A 24,937-nucleotide genomic window follows, 5' to 3' on the forward strand; every position below is an offset into this window, starting at 1 on the left:
ATTTCTAAGGTCCCAAGTATCCGTGCTGGGCTGTGAATCTGGACTGCAAAAACTCACGACAAGTTATTTTACAGTCCGGATTTGCAGGCTTCACGAACTGGTGAAATTAATTTTATTTTTTTGTGAATCCTGAGGAGAGACAGATGCACAACAAAAAGTTTTTTTTAACGGACAAATGGACTGTAAACGAATACGTTGTTTTGCAACCCGCAAAGCACTACGGCAGTGCGCATGAGGGTTAGGGTTTCCATGAAAGCGGTGGCCAAGTTGTCGCATTCCCTGAAAAACCCCTACTTTTTTGTGTCAGTGACTCATCACATCTCGGCCACAATAAGATTGGGGTTAGAAATTGAGGTGTTGCATCAGCAGAAACATGTGCTATGCTCTGAAATCCAGTTGGACAACTTCCCCCATGGCATAACATGAACTGTGCCAATAAACCAAAATCTACCGACAGTGGCCTATCTACATCTTACCTTGCTGAAGAGACACGGACAACACTTATGTTTATTACTATTCTGATGCAACAGTTTCCCTTGCTACTGATAAGCCTAAATTCACACTGGCGTTAGTATACGTTTACCTCGCTTCCGTCAGAGGAAGAGAAGATCGAAACATTAAACGTAAAGCAACGGCTGCGTTAGAATTACCATTGATTTCAATGGTAATTCTTTTGTTTCAGCTGCTTTCCGTTTGTCTCCGTTCTCTAGGTTTCCGTTTATTGGACAGAAGCAAAAGTGCAGTCTGCAGGACTTTTGTTTTAGTGAGAAAAAAAAACGAAAACCTAGCAAACAGACAAATGGAAAGTAAATGAAACAAAAGAATTACCATTTAAATCAATGGTAATTCTAACGAAGCCGTTGCTTTCCATTTAATGTTCGATCCTCTCTTCCTCTGACAGAAGAGAGGTAAACGTATAGAAAGAAGCCTTATCCATAATATATTTTGGGTTTCTGGGACGGGGTGGGAAAAGAAATTGGCTTGGATTGCATGTTGGGGGAGGGGGGGGGGCTCAATAAAAAAAAAGGTACTACATTTAAAAAGAAAAAAAATTCAGTTAAAACTTCAGCGTAGTATTATTTTGTTAGGATAGACTGTCAATATACGATTGTTGGGGGGGGGGTTCGTAGAGTGAAGGGGCAGTGTGTTACGTCCTCTTGTCATGAACACCATCGCAAATCTTCTGACAAGTTTTTTTGATTACCACGGGGATAATGCTACAGTTACCCTGAAGTGTATCCTGTATGTGCCAATTGAACTCTGTGTGCGTATACAATTAATTAGATCCTAGTCTACAGCCAGCATAACCATCCATAAATGATCAAAATAAAGGGGTCTTATTCTGGACATATGATAAGACATTCAAATTCATTGGTAAAGAATTATGCTCAGATGAGATGGAGAAAGAAGAGGATGGTCAGGAACCAGATGGGTGAATGCATCACAGAAATCCTGAGAACATCATTAAGAAGCCTGAAAACCATACACAAGACTGGGGAAAGATTACTTGTTCAGTCTCAGGAGTTGATGGTACTTCTGATTACTACCCTAAAAGCTCCATAACGTACCAAAAGGTGACGTACTGGGGAGTAAGAGGTTGTCAGTAGTGGAGAGTCCAATTTTGTTATAAGGGTCCGCCAAAGATAAGCCCATTTTGAGGTGGCGCGCTGCTGGGGCCTAAGGCCATCAGCGGTGACCATAGGAGACATGGAGAATTACATTGCCTAATAAAAATCAATGGGCTGTCCGTGTATTGCCTGAACAAGCTGGGCGCTCCAGAGCGGTTTGTAGCCAATGGCTAATTGAAGGGGTTTTTGTGTTGTTCTTTCATGACCGAATTCTGCCATTTACACGGTTACATAAAGCAATAAAGGGGTTATTTAGGACTTTCCTAGGGCAGGGAATACTAAAAAATAATAAACTATCCGGCAATCACCCCTGAAATGGCTCCCTCCTCCCATAGCCGCTCCGATACCAGAAGCGGTCAGATGCCGCGGCAGTCAATCACTGTCCTCAGCAGAACCGCCGCTGGAGCTAGGCGGACTCATGTGGCATCCCATTATTTCTAAGCAATATTAGAGATTTTACCATACAAGCGATTAGTTCATGTTTGGAAAGCTATATATACTCTATTCCAGTTTCTCTGCCAGGCAAACCGTTTTGACAACCTGCTCAGTAGATCCTTTAGAAATGTGTAAATGAGATATCAGGTCGGAACGATAGCATGACGCACCAAATGACCTGCGGATGATTCATAAGCAGGAAACAGCCTAGTTACAATTTGTAAAACTAGATCAATGAAACTTCACCCTGTAACGTCTCTTTTTTTTGATTTGTACTACCAATTTCCTACAATGACTCATTTTAGATACAACTCCAAAAAGAGCAAAGTCTACAAAAGCAAGTGGTGGGCTGTGTGAACATCCAGATGCGAAACTTTCAGTAACGCTCACAATCTTTCTATAGAGTGGACATTTCTTAAGAAGTTTGTAAAATCTAAACGTGCCCTGCAACTTGAAACTTGTCAAAACTTGAAGCTTTTATCTTCAGATAAGAGGAAAAAAATTGCTAAAATGAAAAGCGATGCTTGTTATTGAACACAAGGGATGAGGAAAAGGTTATTGTGGTTATTTCCATTGCTTCTTTTATTGTTATCTTCTATATTAGTTGTTGGAGTGCATTGTGCAAAGTTCTACATTTGGATGGAGAGAAAATGATAAAATCGGATAAATCAACATATAAGTCAGATCTATTATTATTGGAGGATAGATTTTTCTGCAGCTGGGGATGAAATTTTACCATTGGTGCAAAAAAAAAAAAAAAAAAAGCCTATAAAAAGAATATTACCAATTTAAAAAGTCTAGTAAAACAACAATCCTCTGCACCCCAGAATTAAAACTCAAGCTTCTAATCTACAATTATAAAATAAAAAAATGTAATGCTGTTAACTAGGTTCAGATACGGAGCCCTTTACTTCCCGCCTGCTGTCAACTGCATGGACAAGAGACAGATTTATGCCTTATTCAGACGAACATTGTATACGTCAGTGTGCGGTCCGTTAAAAATAACCAGATGGTACGTCTGACTTTATCGTAGACTGATACGATTTGCGTAAAATTAAAAAATTTAAAAAAAATTATGAAATCTTGTAAAAAAATTGTCCCTATTTGGAACTGCAATATACCACATGTATATACTCTACATTTTTTTTTAATTAAATAAATATTTCCATCTCTTTACTCTATTTTAGCAGCACTTTTGAACAAATAAAACACATTTTAAGCAATTTAGAAGACTTACAAATGTATTTTTTAAGTACATTTCGTTTTCCTGCACCAAGCCAGGTTTTCAGGGCCTCATATGTGTCAGAATGATGGAAACCCCCAGAAATGACCCCATTTTGAAAACTACACCTCTTAAAAGTTATTTATCTAGGGGTCTAGTGAGTATTTTGACCCCATCGTTTTGTTTGTAAGAATTCATGAAAAGCAGAATTTTGAGACAGAGTTTTCTGCCTGCAAAAAAATCAGTGTGAACACACCCTAACCGGCCCCTGCCCAGCAAGGTAGGAACCGCTATGTGCACAAAACAACCAATCGGTTAAAGTACATGTAGTAAAAAGCCCATTGTGTATGGAGAATTATCGATTATTAGTGACCCTCCATTATTAGTGACCCTCCAAATTTAAAAAATAAAATAAAATAAAATCATGCCCGTATCACCATACAGAAATATTAATAAAAATCACAGCTTTGTTCGACAGGACAGTCATAAAAACAGTCAAAAGAAACAAAATGATCAAAAATATGAAAGGGGTCAAATATTTTTCTGAAAAAATAAACTCTACTACCACTCCCAAAGTAATTCTTCCCCAACTGGAAAGCCCACAAACTAAAATATAAAATTGACTTCCTAAAAAGACTAATAATTGTAAACTGTGCGGTACGTTTCCAAAGATGGGTAGATGGGTAGTTGCAGAGTCCTGGTTGAGATGGGCACATCGGGCAGTAGAAGCGACTATCCCTGCTCCTTCCATGCTTACTGCAAACCCGGCACCTTTTTTGGGGATATCTTGGCGCCTCGGTGGAAGGGACGGGGTGAAGAAAGTGGCGCTCTGCAAGTCTTTGCACATCAGACCCGTAGGGTTGTGCAGGGGCATTGGAGTCAAATAAGAGACTCAATAACCTTCTCCTGGAACTGAGCACTACTTGATTTTTTATTTTTTTTATACAGTACAAACCCATTATAGGTAGCAATCTGAATTAGGTAGATCCTACCTTTTTGTACCATGCCCTGGTCTTACGCTTCACAAAATACGGTTGAAGCCCCCGGTTCCGACAGATCTACACCCCCCATGAACTTATTGTCGTCTGTCTTTAAAATGCATGAAGCGCATTATGGTTTCATATCGGTGTCGGTGACATAACTGCTGCAAATACAGATGCTGACAAATACAGACGCTATCAACAGGCACCAGATGCTTTCTACTGTGTTTACAGCGGATTGTCGGGAGTTCCAGTTGCCGCAATAGACTGGTTAGTGGGGCGCCTTGTCATGCAAAGGGCGAAATCCTTGGGCGAAAATCCATTGCATGCCCTAAAAGATTTTTACCGCTAAATGTGGATGGGGTTTCGAAAACTCTAGTCAAACGTATTGTACTACAATTATGGATTTTTGGTACGGAATCCACACCGAAAGCCACAACAAATCTGCTGGTCTGAGCAGACCGGTCTTAAATCGAAACCTAGCAGATCCCGTTGACTAAGGGCATGACCACACGTGGCGGATTTCCTCCGCAACTGTCCGCATCAATGCCGCACAGAATCTGCGTTGCAGATTCTGCTGCGGATCTGCACAAAATGTGCAGAAAATTGATGCGGACTGCGGGAAAAGTGCTTCCCTTCTCCCTATCAGTGCAGGATAGAGAGAAGGGACAGCACTTTCCCTAGTGAAAGTAAACGAATTTCATACTTACCGGCCGTTGTCTTGGTGACGCGTCCCTCTTTCGGCATCCAGCCCGACCTCCCTGGATGACGCGCCAGTCCATGTGACCGCTGCAGCCTGTGCTTGGCCTGTGATTGGCTGCAGCCGTCACTTACACTGAAACGTCATCCTGGGAGGCCGGACTGGAGACAGACGCAGGGAGTTCTCGGTAAGTATGAACTTATATGGTTTTTTACAGATACATGTATATTGAGATCGGTAGTCACTGTCCCGGGTGCAGAAACAGTTACTGCCGATCGCTTAACTCTTTCAGCACCCTGGACAGTGACTATTTACAGACGTCTCCTAGCAACGCTCCCGTCATTACGGGAGCCCCATTGACTTCCTCAGTCTGGCTGTAGACCTAGAAATACATAGGTCCAGCCAGAATGAAGAAATGTCATGGTAGTAAAACCAATACGCTCCGCAGCACACATAAGATCTGCGGACTTCATTGCGGAATTTTGACTCTCCATTGAAGTCAATGGAGAAATTCCGCCATGAGTCCGCCACTGCTCCGCAACAGACAGAGCATGCTGCGGACACCAAATTCCGCTCCGCAGCCTATGCTCCGCAGCGGAATTGTACGCATCGTCTAAACGAACACTGCTAAATTAAAGTGAAAGTCAATGGAGAAACGGCTCCGCTGCGGATTAACGCTGCGGAGTGTCCGCAGCGGAATTTAAGTGAAATTCCGCCACGTGTGAACCCGCCCTTAAAGACAGATCCATTAGATCAGACATTCTAAACAGAAGCCGTGATGACCATATGAGCACAGCCTAATACATAGAAAAGGACAGAGATAAAACACATCCATACCTGTTTGTGAATCTCACTCCATTCTTCTGAATATCAATTGTAGTGAACTTCTTGTTGTTCCTCAGAGCCTTTTCCTCCTTGCAGGTCACGCGAAAATAGTGACCGAGCTGTGAATTGGATTCCAATTTAATACTTTTTCCAGGGTCCAGGCCTATTTGTGGGAGACAAAAAGAAAGAAAGAATATAAAATCGGGATAAGTTCTTGCCGCTGTCATACAAAGAGCCAGACTTGTTAACGCCGGTTAATGACGTTTCTACCAGACGTATTACCACCATAACTCATTTTTCTCATGTCTTAGGTTTTAAAGAGGCTCTGTCACCAGATGATAAGTGTCCTATCTCCTACATAATCTGATCGGCGCTGGAATGTAGATAACAACAGTGGTTGTTATTTTGAAAAATGATAATTTTTGAGCAAGTTATGAGCAATTTTAGATTTATGCCAATTAGTTTCTTAATAGACAACCGCAATAAGACGGTCTAGAAAGCTACGACAATGCCTGCGCTGACCAGGCAAGCTGATGTACACATATTCATACCCTCTATTAATCGACATTAGTTAGTGGACTATGAAAGCCATAATTCAACTGGATAAGCAGTGAATTCTGAATAGCTACAGAGCAGCTGGCAATGAAAGAGCTTGGGGGGGGGGGGGGGTGAAGCTGGTGTCAATGTGCGAGGCGGCAGATATAGACTCATTAATAGGAAAAGCAGGAGGGGTGGAGTTGGGGTGATGTCCACCACACCCATCGTATTACCAACCCATCAATTAAAAGGTGTTGTCCACCATCAGAACCAATTTGTTAAGTGTATTAAACCCTTTAGATCTTACCCTGCCGGACACTGGAGAGACTGCTTTTTTTTACATAGGCAGCCATCTACATTGAAAGGGAATTGCGATCCCGGTTACTGCTGCGGAAAAGAACGTAGAAAAAAAAATGGGTAATTTTTTTTTCCCCCCATTATACAATGGTTAAGCTTTATTTACATTAGGCTGGAAAAACTCTTTAGTGTTCCGCGGTTCTTGCAGTGGCCAATGAACGCACGTTTTAGTGGTAATAGCGGAAAAATCGCATGCGGACAACACTAAGTGGGATTGTACCATTAAACGATAGGTGGATGTTTTTCTTTTTTTTTTATTACATTTTTATTTTTATTATATCAAATACAACATTCAAAAATTGGTACTATATAAGCCATTTCATTATACATGGTTTATAACCCCATATACCCCAACCAGACTGCGAGGGGAAAAAAAAATTAATTTAAAATGCACCGTCCACGTATACCATATCGCATCAAATTTGAGAACACCGATATCCTTTTTTTTTTTTTTTTTTTCAAACCCTATGTCTTGTATGAGCTTATTTTCCCAGTCAGTTATTGTGGGACCCTCAGATGATACCCGTTGCATGAATAGGATTCTAGCAAAAAAATAGGTCCATATTTACTAGGAAATCACCACTAGAGCTCTCCGCACACTAAGGCCAAGTTCATACATAGCAAATTTACGATGTGGATTCTGCACCGCAAATCTGCAGCACAATACAGTACAATACATGTGAGTAGGGTTTTCAAAACCCCAGCCACTAGTAGCGGAAAAAATCTATGCGGAATGGAGGTGATGAAGCGGATTTAAAAAAAATAACATGTCAATTATGTCATGGATTTTCACCGCGGATTTCAAGTACGAGGTGAAATCCACGAGTCAATTCCACACGTCTATGTTCACAAGTAGCGGAAACACTGCAGATTTTCCGAAACGGATGTCATTGCGGAAAATCCGCAGCGTATCACAGTAGCAGCAGAATGAATGAGATTTACAGAAATCTCATCCACACGTCCGTAAAAAGTCCGACCTGTAGTGCGCTGTTTTTTTGTTTGTTTTTTAATCCATAGCATGTCTATTTATGCTTCGGAATTGCTTCTTTTCTGTTGCGTGTTTTCCCAATTTAATCCAATGGGGTGGTAAAACCCACAACAAATGTAACGATTTTTGCAGCAGAAACGTAATTCAGAAAAAAAATAAATAATTTTTCGTACACAATGAATGAAAAAAAAAAAAAAGGTTTATACTTCCTACCCGGCCATTGTCACATCAGCACTTTCTTCTGTTCTCTGTCCAGGACAGCCTCCTGGGTTAACGTTTCACCCCATGTGACTGCTTCTGCCAATTACAGGCTGCAGCGGTCACATGGGCTACAGCATCATCCGAGGAGGCCACGGATGACAGGGTCGCCATGACTACGGAGAACAGGGTAAGCATAAACTTTTTATTCCCCAACCACTGTTTTCCGCAGTGGACATTCCACCCGAAAAACTGTACCACAATTTGGTGCGGTTATCGGGTAAAGTTCCCTGCCGGTTCCAGGATGGATACGCGGTGTACTTTTTACGCAGCGTATCCACCATGTGTGGCCGTACATAAGATTGCTATTTCTCCAGACTCCACCATAAACACACACGCCAAGCAAACATGATTATTTTTTTTTTTTTAATGTTAAGGCAAATAAGTTGCTGCCAGGTCCCTTTTTTCCACCGACATCTGCCTTTGGGGGAAGAGTTGCTAGACCCCATATACACAAGATAACCAGCCAATTATGCCGGAATAGGCAGGTTTGGCCGACATTTATTGAATGTGTATGGCTACACTATATAGCGGTTAGCCGAACAAGCTAACTGCACCATAATTACGCATGTCTGGAGCGTCTCTCTATGTATAAACCAAATGTGGAGGACAAACGGTAAGTGAACAGAGGTTTAAGCTGCGCTCAGGATTTTCTGTGTCACATTTATATCAATGGACGGAGACTTAACACCTCACCAAGGGGAAAGGAGACCCCGCACTCCACACGTTCTCAACACATGTTGGGGACTAATGGGTCAGGCCGCAAAAAAACGACACTTTTATAGCATGTCTAACTGATATGTCATTAAGGACCATTCCCAGAACAGATACAATTCTATCTTCTGTTGCAAGTGTTGCACACAACCAGGCGGATCTTAAAGACGTTGTCCAGCATTATAAATAAAAGGGTATGTTTTTTTTATTTCCATTAATAGCAGCACTTAAGGTGAACGGATATGAGATGCAATAAAAGACAGCGCCATGGACAGGAGTGGCACTGTTTCTAGAAAACTCCTCCTATGTTAGAGAAGACATGGGTAAATGTGTCACTTCTTGCAGGCACCACTCACCAAGCTCTCTGGCTGCACTGCTCAGAGTAGATTGCATGTTCTTCTCAAGCTCGTCCATCTTCTCTCTCAGTTCTGTCAAGTTGGGATCAAAAGACGCTTTCACAAGAAATTCATGATTTTCTACCTAGGAAAAAAAAGTCAACAGAATAAGCCAAAATAAATCTACATGAAACAAATAAGACAACTGCTTTTGGATGTGAGAGCAGCCGAGATGTTCACCTTTCTAACTAGTGTTATAAATATTACAGTATAAAGGAGAAGCCCCCTAATGACCACAGCATTCACCAGTTCACTACACAGACACATTGCCTTTGTTACATTTATCATCTTTGTTTTAACCAAACTTCTCATTTTCAATCCGCGCACATTCACTTGAATGGGGGAAGAAATAAAGACCTCTTTATTTGGAGGTTGTATTGTTACCTCAGAAAAATTAAATGGGAGGACAATGGAATGAATAAAAAACGGACGGTGAAAAAACAATGAAAAAGAGACGTCAAATTGGTATTTTTCTACCCTTTAAAGTGCACTGGACCTTAAAAGGGAAACGGTTATGTCTTATTCGCCTACCAAACTGGTCCCAGCATTTCGTAGGTCTAGTAACCACTTGTAAACTATATGCTCACATACCTTTTCATTGCTTTGTATTACCTGGTTTGTTCACAAACTATTTTTCAATATGCAAATGACTCTGCGAGTGTCAGTGGGGCGGTCCGTTTCCTCGCAACACTCCTGTTCTCACCATTTAAGCCTGCTCAACTCCACTATCTTGCCATACTGTGCCGACATCAATTCTGGGAAGGGGACGGAGTTGAGAAGGCTAAAATGGCAAAAACAGGAGCGCTTGTGGGGAAACCGACTGAGTGGCACTTGCAGAGTGATTTGCATATGGCGGTAAAGACGTTTTTCTGGACAAACAAGGTAATACAATGCAATCAATAGGTATGCGGCACATAGTTTTACAAGACCTACCAAACGCTGGAACCAGTTTGGTAGGCAATTAGAAGTTGACGGGTTCCTTTTAATTCTGATCTTTTCCTCTATCAGACGTCGGGCACAGAGAGACGCTAGTGAATGTAGGGTGGTACAGTTGCCCAGTCAACCATACAATGCACAGAGTATCGTGCATAGGTCCTATTCTAAATAGTAGGACACAGTGCATGATACTCTCCGGGAATCGTACAGTTGCCTCGTACAGCAGGCAATATCGTCTCTCTACGCTCAACGTCTGATCAGGTGGGAAATCAGAATTGGAGGGACACTTTAGAGTTCAATAGGTGAAATGCTGGTGACCGGTTCCCTTTACTCACCCCTCGCTGGTCAAAAGTTAATAGAAGTTATCCCCTCTCCTAAACTCCTTCTTCGACCGTAAATAAAGGTCTGCAAACATTTTGCACCTTTTATGGTAATATGTCATTCTCGTACGTTCCTCTTCTGCCCGCCCACCACCGAAAACTGGCCCGCGCTGAGTGCCGAAATCTTATCTGAGATCGCGCACATGCGGCCATAAGCTATGGTCTGATACCCTTCCCTGCTTCGTCCGGGTCTCAAATTTAGTTACTGCTCATGCGCCTCTATGGTGTCCCGTTGTGCGCACGCAGCAGAACATCGATGCGCAAGCGTGGGATTTCGTGTGTGCTGGCGGAGGCAAGGAGCGGTCAATCAAAAGTAAGGAGGCGCGGGTTTAACTCGGAAGGGCTTGAGGAATGAAGATACAACCTATGCTCAGTAGTATAAGGTGTGGGATCACTAAAAAAAACGGAATACTAAAAGGTACAGAGACTACCTAGAAGATAATAGGCCACAGAATGATTTTTCACCCACTTCCACCATGTACTGCTGGTTTGATAGGTAAAATGCTGGTGACCGGTTCCCTTTAAGTTGTCGCTTTTTTAACAACCATCATACGTCACTTACAAATGTCCTAATTTTCCTTCAAGTAATGAAACAAAGAAAGTCTACGTTTTTAGTCAGATAAACCTCAATTCAGTATGTAATAACCAGAGGCTAGATATGTAATATAAAGACTTGTTCATTTGTTACAGACCCTCCTGAAATAGTGCAGGGTGTATTTTACAAAAGTAGGCGCACATACAATACATGGTACATATTACAAAGTACAGGATGCCTAACTAAAAAAATTATGTCAGTGACATGTCAGAAGTTTTGATTGGAGGGGGTCTGAGCACTGAGACCCCCCCCAACGATCTCTAAAACAAAGCGGCAGAAGCGCTGAGCCGCTTGGTTTCGGATTGCCTTTTCTCAGAAAGCCGAGCAATTGGTGTACGGGCTCATAGACTGTCGGATTGGGGGCCTCACTGCTCGGACCCCCAACGATCAACTAACTAAACTTTCAGAAATCTTCTGACATGTCATGTGACATGTCAGAAGATTTCTGAAAGTTTAGTTACACTTTAATATATTTTAAAAAGTAGGGTGGGGGGGATTATATTGATAGGAGTTGGGGCGTGACCAATTGGCACCATATAAAAGCCCTAGGTCTCATGAGCATGGCTACATTATGGTTCATTTTTGTACAGTACCACATTAGGTCTTCCATAGAGATGCATGAGCCCCCCCACCATACCTTCGAATGCCTCAGATTTCATATAAAGGAATAAAGGGTTTTACAATGTGTTTTTGGCACACTACCTGCCTTTGATCATACACCTAAAGGCTTTGTTTTCTTAACGACGCACAAGGGTCTATTCACAAAAACTTCAAAACATAGATTTGAAACTCTGTAGAACTCTGCCCAACACCGTTCACCCATTTAAAGTCTCGCCTCCCTCGCTTTATGATAAAAGTTGGTGCTGCAGAGGTCACCTTGGCAGGTGTTGCGATTCCTGAGCGGCGGCTGATTCATGACAAAGCCCCACAGTGTCGTTCGGAAGAAACTACCACATAGTTCTGCTGACACTTGCTAAATAATGGAGAATAAAAAACTGGACATGGCCCCTATGTTACTGTGCCTGCGGCTCGCTGTGACTAAGAAATCCACGCTGTATTCCTCTGGACACTGGCTGAAATACATCAAAAACATAAACAATGGAGAGACACTATATGGGAGCAATATAAAAAAAAAATCTAAAGAGCAAAATTTATTTTCTTGAGTGTTGCTCAGTGGTACTACGAACATCTACATGTACCCAGTGTAACAGTGTAAAACAAGCTATTCCATGAGGCCCCATAGATTGCAGCCACAGCAGCATAGCATCATGATCACATTTTTGTATCACCACCTAGAATGTACCTAGAAGAATTGAAGCGGTTTTGTAGGCAAAGGGTGGTCACACCAAATATTGAAATAGTTTAGATTTCTCTTCTGTTCATTCCCATTGTACTTTGTTAATTGATAAAAGAAAACTTAAAATTTCTATTTTTGAAAGCATTCTTACTTTGCAGCATTTTTCCAAACTGCCTAAAACTTTTGCACAGTACTGTAGATTTTACGTTGACATTTTTTTTTCTTTTTAACAGTTACACGATTATGTACAATGATGCAGCATCTGTATTCCCTTTATTCTCCTTAAGTACGTTCATCAGAAATACATAACATGGAGTGAATTAGTTTGCATATACTTTCGTCTTCTTCCACCGAACTGAGTATTTACATCTCTCCTGAGGTAAACACATTCACATACAGCTTTACAGACACTGCATTAATATTCATTTCAATTGTTTGCGGTTATGAGAAATTGTAGGATTTTGCCATTAGTGGAATAGATTAAGTTGCGAAAACTCGCAGCTTTAATATTATGTACTGGATGGACTGAACGGTTTTATGTGCGGGACGAATGGACTCCGGCTGGAGTTACACGGAGACTAATGCTCAGTAAACCGATAACTTCTATATAACAGAATAACGTACGTGTAAAATGTGACAAATTAGAGTCTGTGATATTTAGGAATCACAAAACTATTGAAAAGGGGTTGGCCCTTGGAATTAAGGCCCGGATTCCAGACGTATACCTCTGACAGAGGGCACCGAAGTATCCCACTGTATAGGCAAACAGTGGGATACGTCACCCGAACTACTCTAAGCGCTGAGACCGGAGAAGCCTCTGACGTCACGGTCCATATATGCGAGCGCTCTGGCCGGGGACTCCTATCTTGGTAAAGCCCTTGACATCACTGTCCATATATGGACAGTAACACCAGGGGATTCTCTAGTCCCCAAGTCCTCGGTCAGAGTGCTACAGATGCTCTGACCAAGTCTCCCTAGTGGAGAGCCCCTGACATCACGGTCCATAAATGGACAGTGGTGTCAGGGGCTTCCCCAGGGCCAGAATCCCAGGGTCAAGCGCTACCTGATGCTCTTCCTGGAGATTCCAGCACCGGAAAAGCTCCCCAAGGTATACACTTAGAGGCTCTGTCACCAGATTTTGCAACCCCTATCTGCTATTGCAGCAGATCGGCGCTGCAATGTAGATTACAGTAACGTTTTTATTTTTAAAAAACGAGTATTTTTGGCCAAGTTATGACCATTTTCGTATTTATGCAAATGAGGCTTGCAAAAGTACAACTGGGCGTGTTGAAAAGTAAAAGTACAACTGGGCGTGTATTATGTGCGTACATCGGGGCGTTTTTACTACTTTTACTAGCTGGGCGTTCTGATGAGAAGTATCATCCACTTCTCTTCACAACGCCCAGCTTCTGGCAGTGAAGACACAGCGTGTTCGAGAGATCACGCTGTGACGTCACTCACAGGTCCTGCATCGTGTCAGACAAGCCGGCACCAGAGGCTACAGATGATTCTGCAGCAGCATCAGCGTTTGCAGGTAAATCGATGTAGCTACTTACCTGCAAACGCTGATGCTGCTGCAGAATCAACTGTAGCCTCTGGTGCCGACACGATGCAGGACCTGTGAGTGACGTCACAGCGTGATCTGGCAGAAGCTGGGCGTTCTGAAGAGAAGTGGATGATACTTCTATACACAACGCCCAGCTAGTAAAAGTAGTAAACACGCCCCGATGTACGCACATAATAAACGCCCACTTGTACTTTTACTTTTCAACACGCCCAGTTGTACTTTTGCAAGCCTCATTTGCATAAATACAAAAATGGCCATAACTTGGCCAAAAATGCTCGTTTTTTAAAAATAAAAACGTTACTGTAATCTACATTGCAGCGCCTATCTGCTGTTAGCAGATAGGGGCTGCAAAATCTGGTGACAGAAAAAAAGGAAAGTATGTCGCGCGTTGAATGCTTTTTTCTTTTGCGGGATCCCTCAGGAAGTAAATCGCATAGTATACCAAAAGGACACTTTTGGACTCAGTCGGCTAATGGAGCCCTATGGACAAGTTTATGTACATAGGGAGCTCTCCCATTGCGCACACTAAAAGTAGGGCCAAAAGGTGATGTGAATATAACCTAAGAATGTTATGGGGCAGGGCACCTTGCTTGGGGCGCATCATATTGCAATATTTAACTTTTCTTTCAGAAAATACTACAAGAACAGCTCTCACACTCTAAGGGCTCAGAGGACAGGCAGATGCTACATGGACCATCTGTTTTTCCCCATATGGCTACAGGAGTAGACCAGTTTAATGAATAAATAGTAATGAACCCTGTATGGTATAGTAGGCTTGTGGATCTGTATTAACTTAGCGCTGAGACGGCTTTGAGCAGTGAGACTTTCGCACAGTGTTACAAAAACCACAATATAGTTTCAAGGGTCAAATCTCAGCAGCGTTATATATAACCACTACACGCTCAGCTGGACAATCCGGAGATCCGTAGCCGCTTAATGAAGGACTTTCTTCTTTCTGGATTTCTGCTTGAGAAAATTTATAAGGCTTCATAATACGGACAAGCGATACAAAGAATCTTCACCATTGTAAAAAATATATATATCATCCTTTTATAAGTCTATGACCTTCCAACACGTTCTAGACGGAAAACCTACATACACTGCATATTTATGAACAGATGCCATGGACTGAATATGGAATTACAGATCTGCTTTATATTCCAATGAATTATAAAATATTACCGCGACAGAAAAATCTCTCATCTCTCCCCCACAAGCCAAATGATGTATTTAACCTATGTAGTAAGCGCTAAAAAAGAGGATTATTAGAATATATCTATAAGAGGAACAGAAATCAAGCTCAGTATTTCAAAGTCACTTATAAGTGTTCTCAGTAGAGCGGTGGCTTCTTAATGTACAGCCAAAGCCCTTATCACTCTACATTAAGTTCCATTAATGGTCCCAAAAAAATAAAGAAGTTCTTTTTCTAATTCATTATTAGTAAGCAATTATAAGAAAAGAAAACCTGAAAAATAAAATACACGATATGGACAAAAGTATTGGGACACCTACACGTTACACCTACACGTTACACCTACACGTTACACCTACACGTTACACCTACACGTTACACCTACACGAGCTTTATGGACATCCCTTCTAAATCCATAGGCATTAAAACATTCCCACTTTGCCGTAATATCACTCACAACTGATCATGTAATATTTAAAAGGAGAGAAATTTCACAAACTGACTTGTCATAACAGTGGCATCCTATTACAGAACCAGGCTCAGATTCAGTGATCTATTAAGAACGCCCCATTCGATAACAAATGTGTGTAAAGCGACACCATGACGAGGTGCTGGATTTTATACACCTGTGGCCATAAGACTGAATGAAACGGCTCAATTCAATGATTAAGAGGTGTGTCCGAATAACTTTTGTCCATATAGTGTATGTCATATTTCACTGGGTGTAATCTTTTATTAGATATCCAACCCTTCAATGACAGAAAAAAAAAGATTTCTACAACAGATGAACACATAGAAACGCATTGTAGGAGCAGATTTTGCATCGGTCATGGAAAACAAGCTTCTATCCATATAGAACCCTACCATACTAAATTGCCTCCATGTATGGAAATATATATATAAAATAATTAAATAATACGGCTAAGTGGGGTTTCCGTGATTCTCGGGGCTTCCATATGGTGAGAAGGGTCTCTCCAGCTACAGATTAACTTTAAAGGTAAACACAGACAGACAGACAGACAGACAAAATTACCCGTGCATGCAATCTGCTCTGGAAAGAACATCTATATTACTTTTTCTGAGGTTTAAAGGGGTATTGTCATTATAGCATACCCCCATAGCCCCACTTAGGTGAATAAGGCCTGCTGCAGTTCCCTGCACAAACGAGGTGGCCAGGAGCGACACTGTGCAGGGAAAACTTAGAAGGGGGTGCCGGATGAAACCAGCGCTGCAACCCCTTCAATTCACAGGATTGTAGGGGTCAGAGTTTGGACCCCTACTGATCATAAAGTGATAGGAATCCCTTTAACACTACAATGGTTAGTTAAGAAGAGAAGGAAAAAAAAAAAAAAAAAAAGAGCCAAATGGAGCAAATAGGACAACTTTCTATAACTGTTCTCCACAGTATACTGCCCCCTTAACTGCTCTTTACACAGTATAATGCCCCCATAGCTGCCTCTACATAGCATAATGCCGCTATAAGTAACTTCCACTCAGTATAATGCCCCTATAGCTGCCCTCACACAGTATAATGCCCCATATATGCACCCAACACCGTATAAAGTACCACATAGCTTCCCCCAATTGTGCCAGATAAAAATAATAAACATACTTACATAACCCCGTTTCAATGACGAGATCCCTCTGGTCTGTGCTGGACGGTGCAGACATGCGCGATGACGTCACTGCCTCACGTCCAGCCATACCTAATGAATAATAGAGCAGGGACCTTATGGTCCCTGCGCTACCATTGGATACATCTGTATCTGCGTCCTGAAGATGTTGATAGTGTTTAAACCGGGAAAAAATTATTGCTAAAACCAAAATTCGCAAGAGGAAGACGATTAAGTGCGCTGAATTTTATTCATTTATTTCGATTATTTTACGATTAATTGTCCAGATCTACCCCTCGGGTACACGAATTACAGGTTGAGATCCTGGGCCCTATGCGATTTGCACAAACTAGTATCAATATAGAAATATCATTTGGATCAACTCTGGAACTGAACTCCCTCCCATATTCATTTATGATTGTGTATCTTTGCCGGGTAATATCGGACTAAAAATGACCAATCTTGATAGCCGAGTGCACAAAAATCTCATCAGAAAAGATGTCCTTTGCTGGACATTATTCAGTCACGCGAGCAACGTACAGTAATAAGTCTGTTTCAGAACAAGTCTTTCTATCCATATTCTGAATTTCCAAATGATTAAAATAAAAATACAGAAACCTCTAAGCTGCAGGTCAGCGAACATTTGCCGATGCGAGTGATTGAGGTCGCACCTTTTACAGAGCAGCTTGTTAAAGCAGTAGAAAACATCCCAATCACTGGAGTCCTGAGAAATATCCAGAAGGGTGCCCTATAAACGTAGCGGCCGTCCAGTGGTAGTGCGGCGGGTGGTCAAGGACCACAAAGCAAAAAACGCACGCATTAATGTGTTTGGACATTCATGTGCTTCACCTGTACAAGTTCCGTGGCCGAAAACCGCATTGCAAAACTACTGCAATTTATGCTAAAACCGTGTGGTTCGCGGCTGTGTGCGACACGAAGGGCTTATTCACAAAGTGCAGTCAAGTTACATTTTTTTGCTGCATTTTTCAAAAAAACCACAGCAGAACCGCAGTGTTCTGCCACAATTTTGCAAAAATCGTGGCAAAAACAAAATTTACTGCATCCTGCAAATCAGCGATGTATGGGGGGGGGGGGGGCATCTGCACCGCAGGTCAATTTCTGAGCAGTTTTTATGCAGTGTGGGGATGAGACTTGTTTTATCTCATCCACTTTGCTGCTACTGTATTATGCTTCAGATTTTCCGCAGCATAATACAGGTACACGCCGTATTTTCGCAATGCGTACTGACGTAAAATACGAATTAATATCCCTTTCCAATTACAAGCAGTCGACATGTGAACCTGGCTCTGGTCAGGGACCAATTAGCTTGTGAGATGGACTGCACAGGGTAAACAGGAAGGCAGCGAGACCAATTCATTACTCGAAAGGCATCGGCTACACTTCTCTGCCATAGCGGGCCAAAATGATCAAACAACAGGGAATAACTACAACTAGGAATAGACAGACCTTATATATTAGGGCAGCTAGAATAGTAATATACTAGACTAATAGCACCCACTAAAAGGACAGGTAATATGCGCTGTATACTACACTGCACACGCTTTACATCTGATTGGTCGATTGGGATCACGAACTGCTTTGCAAGAAAGATGCATTGGTTTGCATATAGTGCGCGCAAACTTCGGAAGTTTTTATAGATTAGTGGGGGTCCGAGAACTGGGGAACCCACAATAACCAAAACGTAGCGGCAGAAGCGCTCCGGTCAGCGCTGTGAAGCTTCATTTTCGATTTGGAAAGCCGAACAGAAACTAAGCAGCACAGCACTCACCCGAGCGCTTCTGCTGCTTCGATCTAGCAGTCGATAGGGGTCTCAGTGCTCGGACCCCCTCAGTCACTATGACTAATGAATGGATCTGTGGTACAAGGAACTGAAGTCCTTTGTTCTACACATCAGTGAAGGTCCCATAGGAGGCCAGACTACGCGCAGAGAAGACGCGCAGGAGGTAAGTATGAACGGCTTTCTTCCACAGCGGAAAACGCATTCGAAAAACCGCACCACAATGTGGTGCGATTTTTCAGACGGACCGTACTCCGGGTTCCAGGTCGGACACGCTGCGTAATTTTTACGCAGCGTATAAGACCCGACCTAACTATACAAGTTGCAATGTATCTCAGACAATCACTGTGCTCACTCTTCAACTACAAGGTTTGTGGTGGGGGATTTATTGGTTCTCAAAATAGGCGATATCCTATATCCTGCCTGGAATGCTGGATACGGGACCTGAAAGTCCTATAACAAGCAAATCACTTCTGCTGCATGAGGATTGGCTTATACAACATGAGTGACAAGGGAGCAGGGAGGAGACTGCAGGAGGGAGGAGCCAAGAAATGTTATGACAGTGCTTGGGACATAAGGGGTGGAGCATGACCCAGCATACCAGGAGAAGAACTGTGGGAATAATGTTGTCATAGACATGACACACAGAGCTATGGGACACTATTACTAGCATAGCCTATCAAAGAAAAAAATATATATAGCGTAACCGACAGAAATAATGAGGAGGTTAGATCGGTCTTGCGGGCACTCGTTAATTGCGCTTTTCCTTGTTTTTTTCTGGAAATTGTTTTCAAGCAGCGCACAACAGCCATGTAAAATGAAAACGTGAAGGGGACACCATTGAAAAAAGTATGTTTCCATGCACAGAGGAGCAATAGTGTAAAAACGACATAGAGGACACACTCAGACAATGGAAAGCGGCCAGAAGCGGACAGATATGATAGACCGGGAGGATGTCCTTCATGATGTAACAGACGGAGAGCAGACAGTCCTCATTGAAATGCTTAGGACAGAACAAAATATATTTCCAGACACGTCGCATTGATTCACATGTTGGCAGCTTAGCATTTCTACAAGTAATACTTTCTGCATGCTCATTTGGGACAGACGCACAATTTCTTACACTAGATATTGTTAAAAGCTTTCCCTGCAGGGGGGATGATCGCTTGTAATGCGCGACATTCAGGGCATAATTACATTGTTTACATCAGGGATTTTCAATCTTTTACCACTGGGGCCTCCCCAGCCACAACCTGGTGGCGCTTGGGCCTCACCATTGGTGGACGTCTAAACCAAAATTAAAAACGTACCTAAATTTCTTATTTATTGCTGTGCTCGGTAGACCATTAACAAACACAAAAGGAGTACATTATGTTGCTAAACCGGAGATTGCTGAAAGTCCTGAGCAGATTATGATCAATTATGTTCAAAGTGCCTCCCCAGCTGCACCTCACTGGTAAGGTCGCCTCACAGCTTGAGCAGCACTGGTGTAAATGACCATACCTCCCATATACCAAGTATTCATGAACAGCTAAATGCCCCACAAGCTTCATTCATAAAAGGAGTAATACGGGTGTTAGTACATGTGGTATGTGCTTTTTAATATCGAGCTATTTTCCTAATTAAAATCAATGGGCAAAAATTAAAACAAAAATTAGGATGTGTAATGCTGCATTTATCCTATGATGGCGCTGCAGAGGAATTACACACGTGCTGCCAGGTTCCTCAATAGATTACAGATTATTTCTGGGGGATCACAGTGGGACACCCTGCGATCAGCTTTTGATTGAGGGGCCCTTTTCAAAGTATTGTAACAAGCACACAACCTTTGTATAGTCACTCTCTGAGACTGTCTTAAATAACTCACGTGTGCTCGTCATACTCCGTGGTAAAATTTGGTCAGTGTGCAGGGACTGAATTATGTCTGTATCTTTAATATCTAGTACCAGTGTGGGTGTCATACGTGAAACTTTTACATACCCTTTACCCCTGATAAAAAGGCAATCACTGGAAATAACGGAATATAGTAAAAAAACAAAAAACAAACAATACTACTGTATAGGATCTCATCAGCACAAATCAATATAGCCATCTGGGAACGTGATCCAGTTCTTTTTCTGAAGATTATCCTCTGGACTGGTTCTCTGTAATGAATCACCAGGTCGCAGTATCACCAGGTTAGGACTTCCACTGTCCACTATAAGGCTATGTTCACACAGAGTATTTTGCAGGAGGAATATCTGCCTCAAAATTCCGTTTGGAAGTTTGAGGCAGATTTTCCTCTCCCTGCACGCAGATTATCGCGCCGTTTTTCGCTCGCGGCCATTGAGCGCCGCGGGCATAAAACACAGCGAAATACGCTTTCTCTGCCTCCCATTGAAGTCAATGGGAGGTCAGAGGCGTAAACGCCCGAAGATCGGGCATGTCGCTTCTTTTTACAGCGAGGCAGTTTTACTGCTCGCGGGAAAAAGACGCCGACGCCTCCCATTGAAATCAATGGGAGGCGTTTTCGGGCCGTTTTTGCCGAGTTTTGCGACGCGTCAAAAAACTCTGCAAAATACTCCGTGTGAACATAGCCTAAGAAAGACATTACCGACTAACTAAAACAAAACCGTGAATCTGTTTTTGTATTGGAATAGCTGGGCTTGTAAGGAGGATGGGGGCACATTAATTGTCTGAACTAGAATATATCATATTATATTATTATATAATATAACATTTCTGTAAGAAGTCCTAAGAATTCCACTAATGGAAGGCTGTTCTATGAGGATGTAACCTGGAGGCTCGAGCCCTGGTGACCGATCAAGACATTTATAAAAGGCAATCCATTTCATTTCTGAACACAGAAGGCTCTATATTAACCCCATTCCTATCAATGTTCTTCTTCTGTAACACGGAGGGTCTATTCACACGGTTTGCGTCAGACGGATTCCACTGTATAGGAATACTGTGGCATCCGTTGCCCATTTAACATGTGGCCATGTTAAAAAAAAAAGTTTAAAACAAAAACAAAAACAAAAAAAAACAGAAGGTAAACTTTTTGTCGAGAATAATCAGTAGCAGTAATCCACGCAGAAAAAAATAAAATAAAGTATACTGATGTATACGACACGAGGACAAAACAGCTCTGTAGAGCTCTTGAGATTGGGGGGGGGGGGGGGGAGGGTGCATGCAGTCCAACCCCCGATGGGCAGACAACATATACTAATAATTGGAAAACCCCTTTAAGGACATCATGTTCAGGATAACCAGAGTTCACACATGCCACTTAGGACTGTCTATTTGCAGTTATCGTCACAATCACCAGAACCGAATAGACCAAAAAATCTTAATGATCCAGATGCCGGTAAGAAATCTGAGTCACGGAGTTGACAAATGACCCAAATTTGCTCAGGGGGTGATTAGATATGCAATTGCTCCTCTTCTCATTCCTTTAGTAAGGGAAAAAAAACAACCCATCTGAACGTGACAATTAGGAGAGCACATACCCGCTCATTTGTAAGAGGGATGAGAACATGTACAAAATTTCCTGTACCAATCAGGGGTCACCCCCCCCCCCCTCGTAGAATCAGTACGGGGGAAATGACAGTAACCGGCTGTGGTCTTCTTGCAGTCGCCTGCAGCTTCCACAATCAGAACCGAGTAGTAAAACTGTTCATCCTGCTCCTCGACTTCAAACATATAAAAGCTCTGATTCTGGGCTTTTCTAGAATACCAAGATCTAAGCTCTAGACCTTATATTGTAGTCACGGCCAGCGTTTAAAGTCATGACGCATTAAATACATTCTTGGCAGTGTAAGGGTTAAAAAGTCCATTGAAAGTGTAGAGAATTGTCCACACGTAACGGAATTGCTGCAGAAACTAGCAGTAATTCCGCTGCAAAAAACCGCACCGTTTCCTGCGGTTTTTACTGCAGAAAATGGTGCATATTTTGCTGCGTTTTTTTCAATGATTGGAGATGGTGACATCTTTGAAAAACGCAGCAATTCAGTCCACTGTCCGCAGCAGGAATCGACATGCTGCGGTATGAAAAATATGCACCGCAGGTGAATTCCTGCTCGCAAATCTTACGCTGCGTGTGGATGAGATTTGTTAAATTGTACCCGCTTTGCTTCTACTGTATTCGGCTGCCACAATTCCGGACAGAAAATATGCAGCAATTCTGCTACATGTGGACAAGCCCTTAGAGAGCCCATAATGTCAAAGTATACAGGTAAAGGTAAAAAAAAAACAGCAGGTTGTTGGTATACAGTTGCCGTAGTAAGGCAGCATAGACTGCAGACCTAAAGTGCGGTCACATCAGTATCGTACATTCTTACTTTATGGCCAGACCTGGTTTCTCCAGGATATAATATAGATCATGATGACAGACAGCAGTCACTCCAATTATCCGCAAGCAGTAAAAATGTCAGATACTCGATCATCCATCATGTACAGTACATTTCAAATCATAGACGGAGATCACATCTTCTGTTAAATAGTCCATAGGTTATTGATGGAGAACATTAGTGACAAATACCTGCTCCATGTCCATGGTGGTTTCAATCATTTCTTGGAACTTTGAAAAGTCTGAATGAAGATCTGTGATCGGGGTGACAAACACAGCCAACAGCAGCATCTGGTGAGTCCCTGGATAGAAAAAACAACATTTATTAATCTAGACCTAGACTGGGCAATAAAAAAAAAAAAAAAAATTGCAGAAATTAGAAATCATTATGTTTAAAGGGGTATCCATCTCGTAGAACATTATGTCATATCGCTAGGATAACATTGTGATCGCTGGAAGTCGAGCGCTGGGACCTCCACCCTTCTGCTTAACAGCAGCGCTCACTATCACCCGCTGTGCAGGGACCTATAAGTAAGCTCAATTTAAATGAATGGGTCTGTGTTGCAGCTCCCTGTATAGTGGGTGGCCAGGAGTACGGTCGTGTAAGGAAACACTATTAAAAAGGTCCGCCAGCTCTTATCTAGCGCTGCCGCCTGTAGATTCTAAGGATCAGAGGGGGTCCCGTCAGTCAGAACTCACTAATCAATAAGTGATGGCATACCCTAGCAATATGACATCACTTACTATGATGGGAGAACCCCTTTAGTCCGGATTTTGGAACACGTTATTGCATGGTTTTCTGTGGTTCTTTATAGATAATTACTTATTATATTATAGTCCGGTAGATAAAAGCTTTGGTTAAAGAGGATCGGTCATTAGGTCATAAAAGTTGAACCGGTTAACGGTCCTGAATAGCGCTGTCTCCATGATTACAGTGCTATTTTCCTTTTTTAACTGAACATCCACCCCCACACCCCAGTTCCAGAGATATGACCCAGTTTTTTTTGCTCCCTCTATGTTAATTTGCTATAGTTAAAGGGGTGGAGATAGCTTCCCTGTCTCTGATGCTGACCAATCAGTGTGAGGCAGTGCACACCCTGTTAGCTAACTTCAGCAAATTAGCATAGTGGGAGCCAACATAACAGTGGGCCATATGTCTGGAATTGGGGGGGGGGGGGGGGGTGTCCAGGCAAAAAGAAATAAGAATGCACTGGAATCAGGGAGGCAGCACTCTACAGGTCAGTAAACCAGTTAAATTTATATAACCTAGTGACAGGTCCTACTGTGTAACCTAGTGTGCAAGAAATCAACAATCATCTATCCACAGAATGGGTGAGAATTGTCCGATTGCTGGGAACCCCACTGTTTGGACCCCTACAACTCGCAAGAACGGGGGTCCCGAACCGGCCAAAGCTTGAATGGAGTGGTACCGCATGCGCACTGCCACTCCATTAAAGGTCTATGGGGACGGACAGAAAAAGCAGAGTGCTATACTTGGCTGTTTCAGTCAGTCCGATAGGCTTTGAATGGAGCGGCAACGCACATGTCTGACCACCGCTGCATTCAAGATTCTCCTGACGGTGGTCTAGCAGTGAGAAGGAACCGGGGGGGGGGGGGGGGGCACCTTGTTCTCACGATCAGGTGGTGGTCGCAGCGATCAGACATTTATCACACAAAATGTAAATTCTGCTACAACCCCTTAAGGCAGCACAAAACTTTCCAACCTTACTACAATAATATAAAATACAATGGTCCATAAAAAGCCACAGAAAACCAAGCAATAACCTAAGATAGTCGGGTTCCAAAATCTCACTAAAGATATTTTGAAGAGGACTCCAGATAAAGGCGACCTGACAGAAGTGTTATAGAAGAACCATTATTGCACGTGAGATGTGTGAACCCCTTCTAGCAGCTCACGTCGTGTTATCAGAGCTTGAACTTCCAGAACTGAATCCTGCAGCATCTGACCTGATGTTTCCCTGTAATCCCAGGACAATACTTCGTACCTGTGCTCTGACCTACAGTCTTGTGTGGATTTGGACCAACTCAGTGACCCTATTACAAGTAAGCCCCATGCACACGGCCATCCCCGTAATCACAGCCCGCGGGCACGGCTGCCCCCATTTTTGGGCAGTGCTCCCATGCAAAGCATGCAGCTCTGCCCACATTCAGACAACACAGCAGCGGTCTATT

At 42.5% G+C, this 24,937-nt stretch overlaps 1 protein-coding gene across 1 annotated transcript in view; it reads right to left on the reverse strand.

Moving 5' to 3' along the window:
* MSH2 (mutS homolog 2) overlaps positions 1–24,937 on the reverse strand; it is a 110,865-nt gene that overhangs the window by 32,241 nt on the left and 53,687 nt on the right. Inside the window, exons 8-10 of the mRNA XM_075863200.1 lie at positions 22,937–23,046; positions 9,001–9,124; positions 5,803–5,953 (exon numbers count right to left, since the gene is read on the reverse strand). Coding sequence (XP_075719315.1) covers positions 5,803–5,953; positions 9,001–9,124; positions 22,937–23,046 — 385 coding nt within the window. The remainder of the gene's footprint in view (positions 1–5,802; positions 5,954–9,000; positions 9,125–22,936; positions 23,047–24,937) is intronic.

Source organism: Rhinoderma darwinii, chromosome 4 (assembly GCF_050947455.1).
Source record: "Rhinoderma darwinii isolate aRhiDar2 chromosome 4, aRhiDar2.hap1, whole genome shotgun sequence".
NCBI classification, from domain to species: domain Eukaryota; kingdom Metazoa; phylum Chordata; class Amphibia; order Anura; family Rhinodermatidae; genus Rhinoderma; species Rhinoderma darwinii.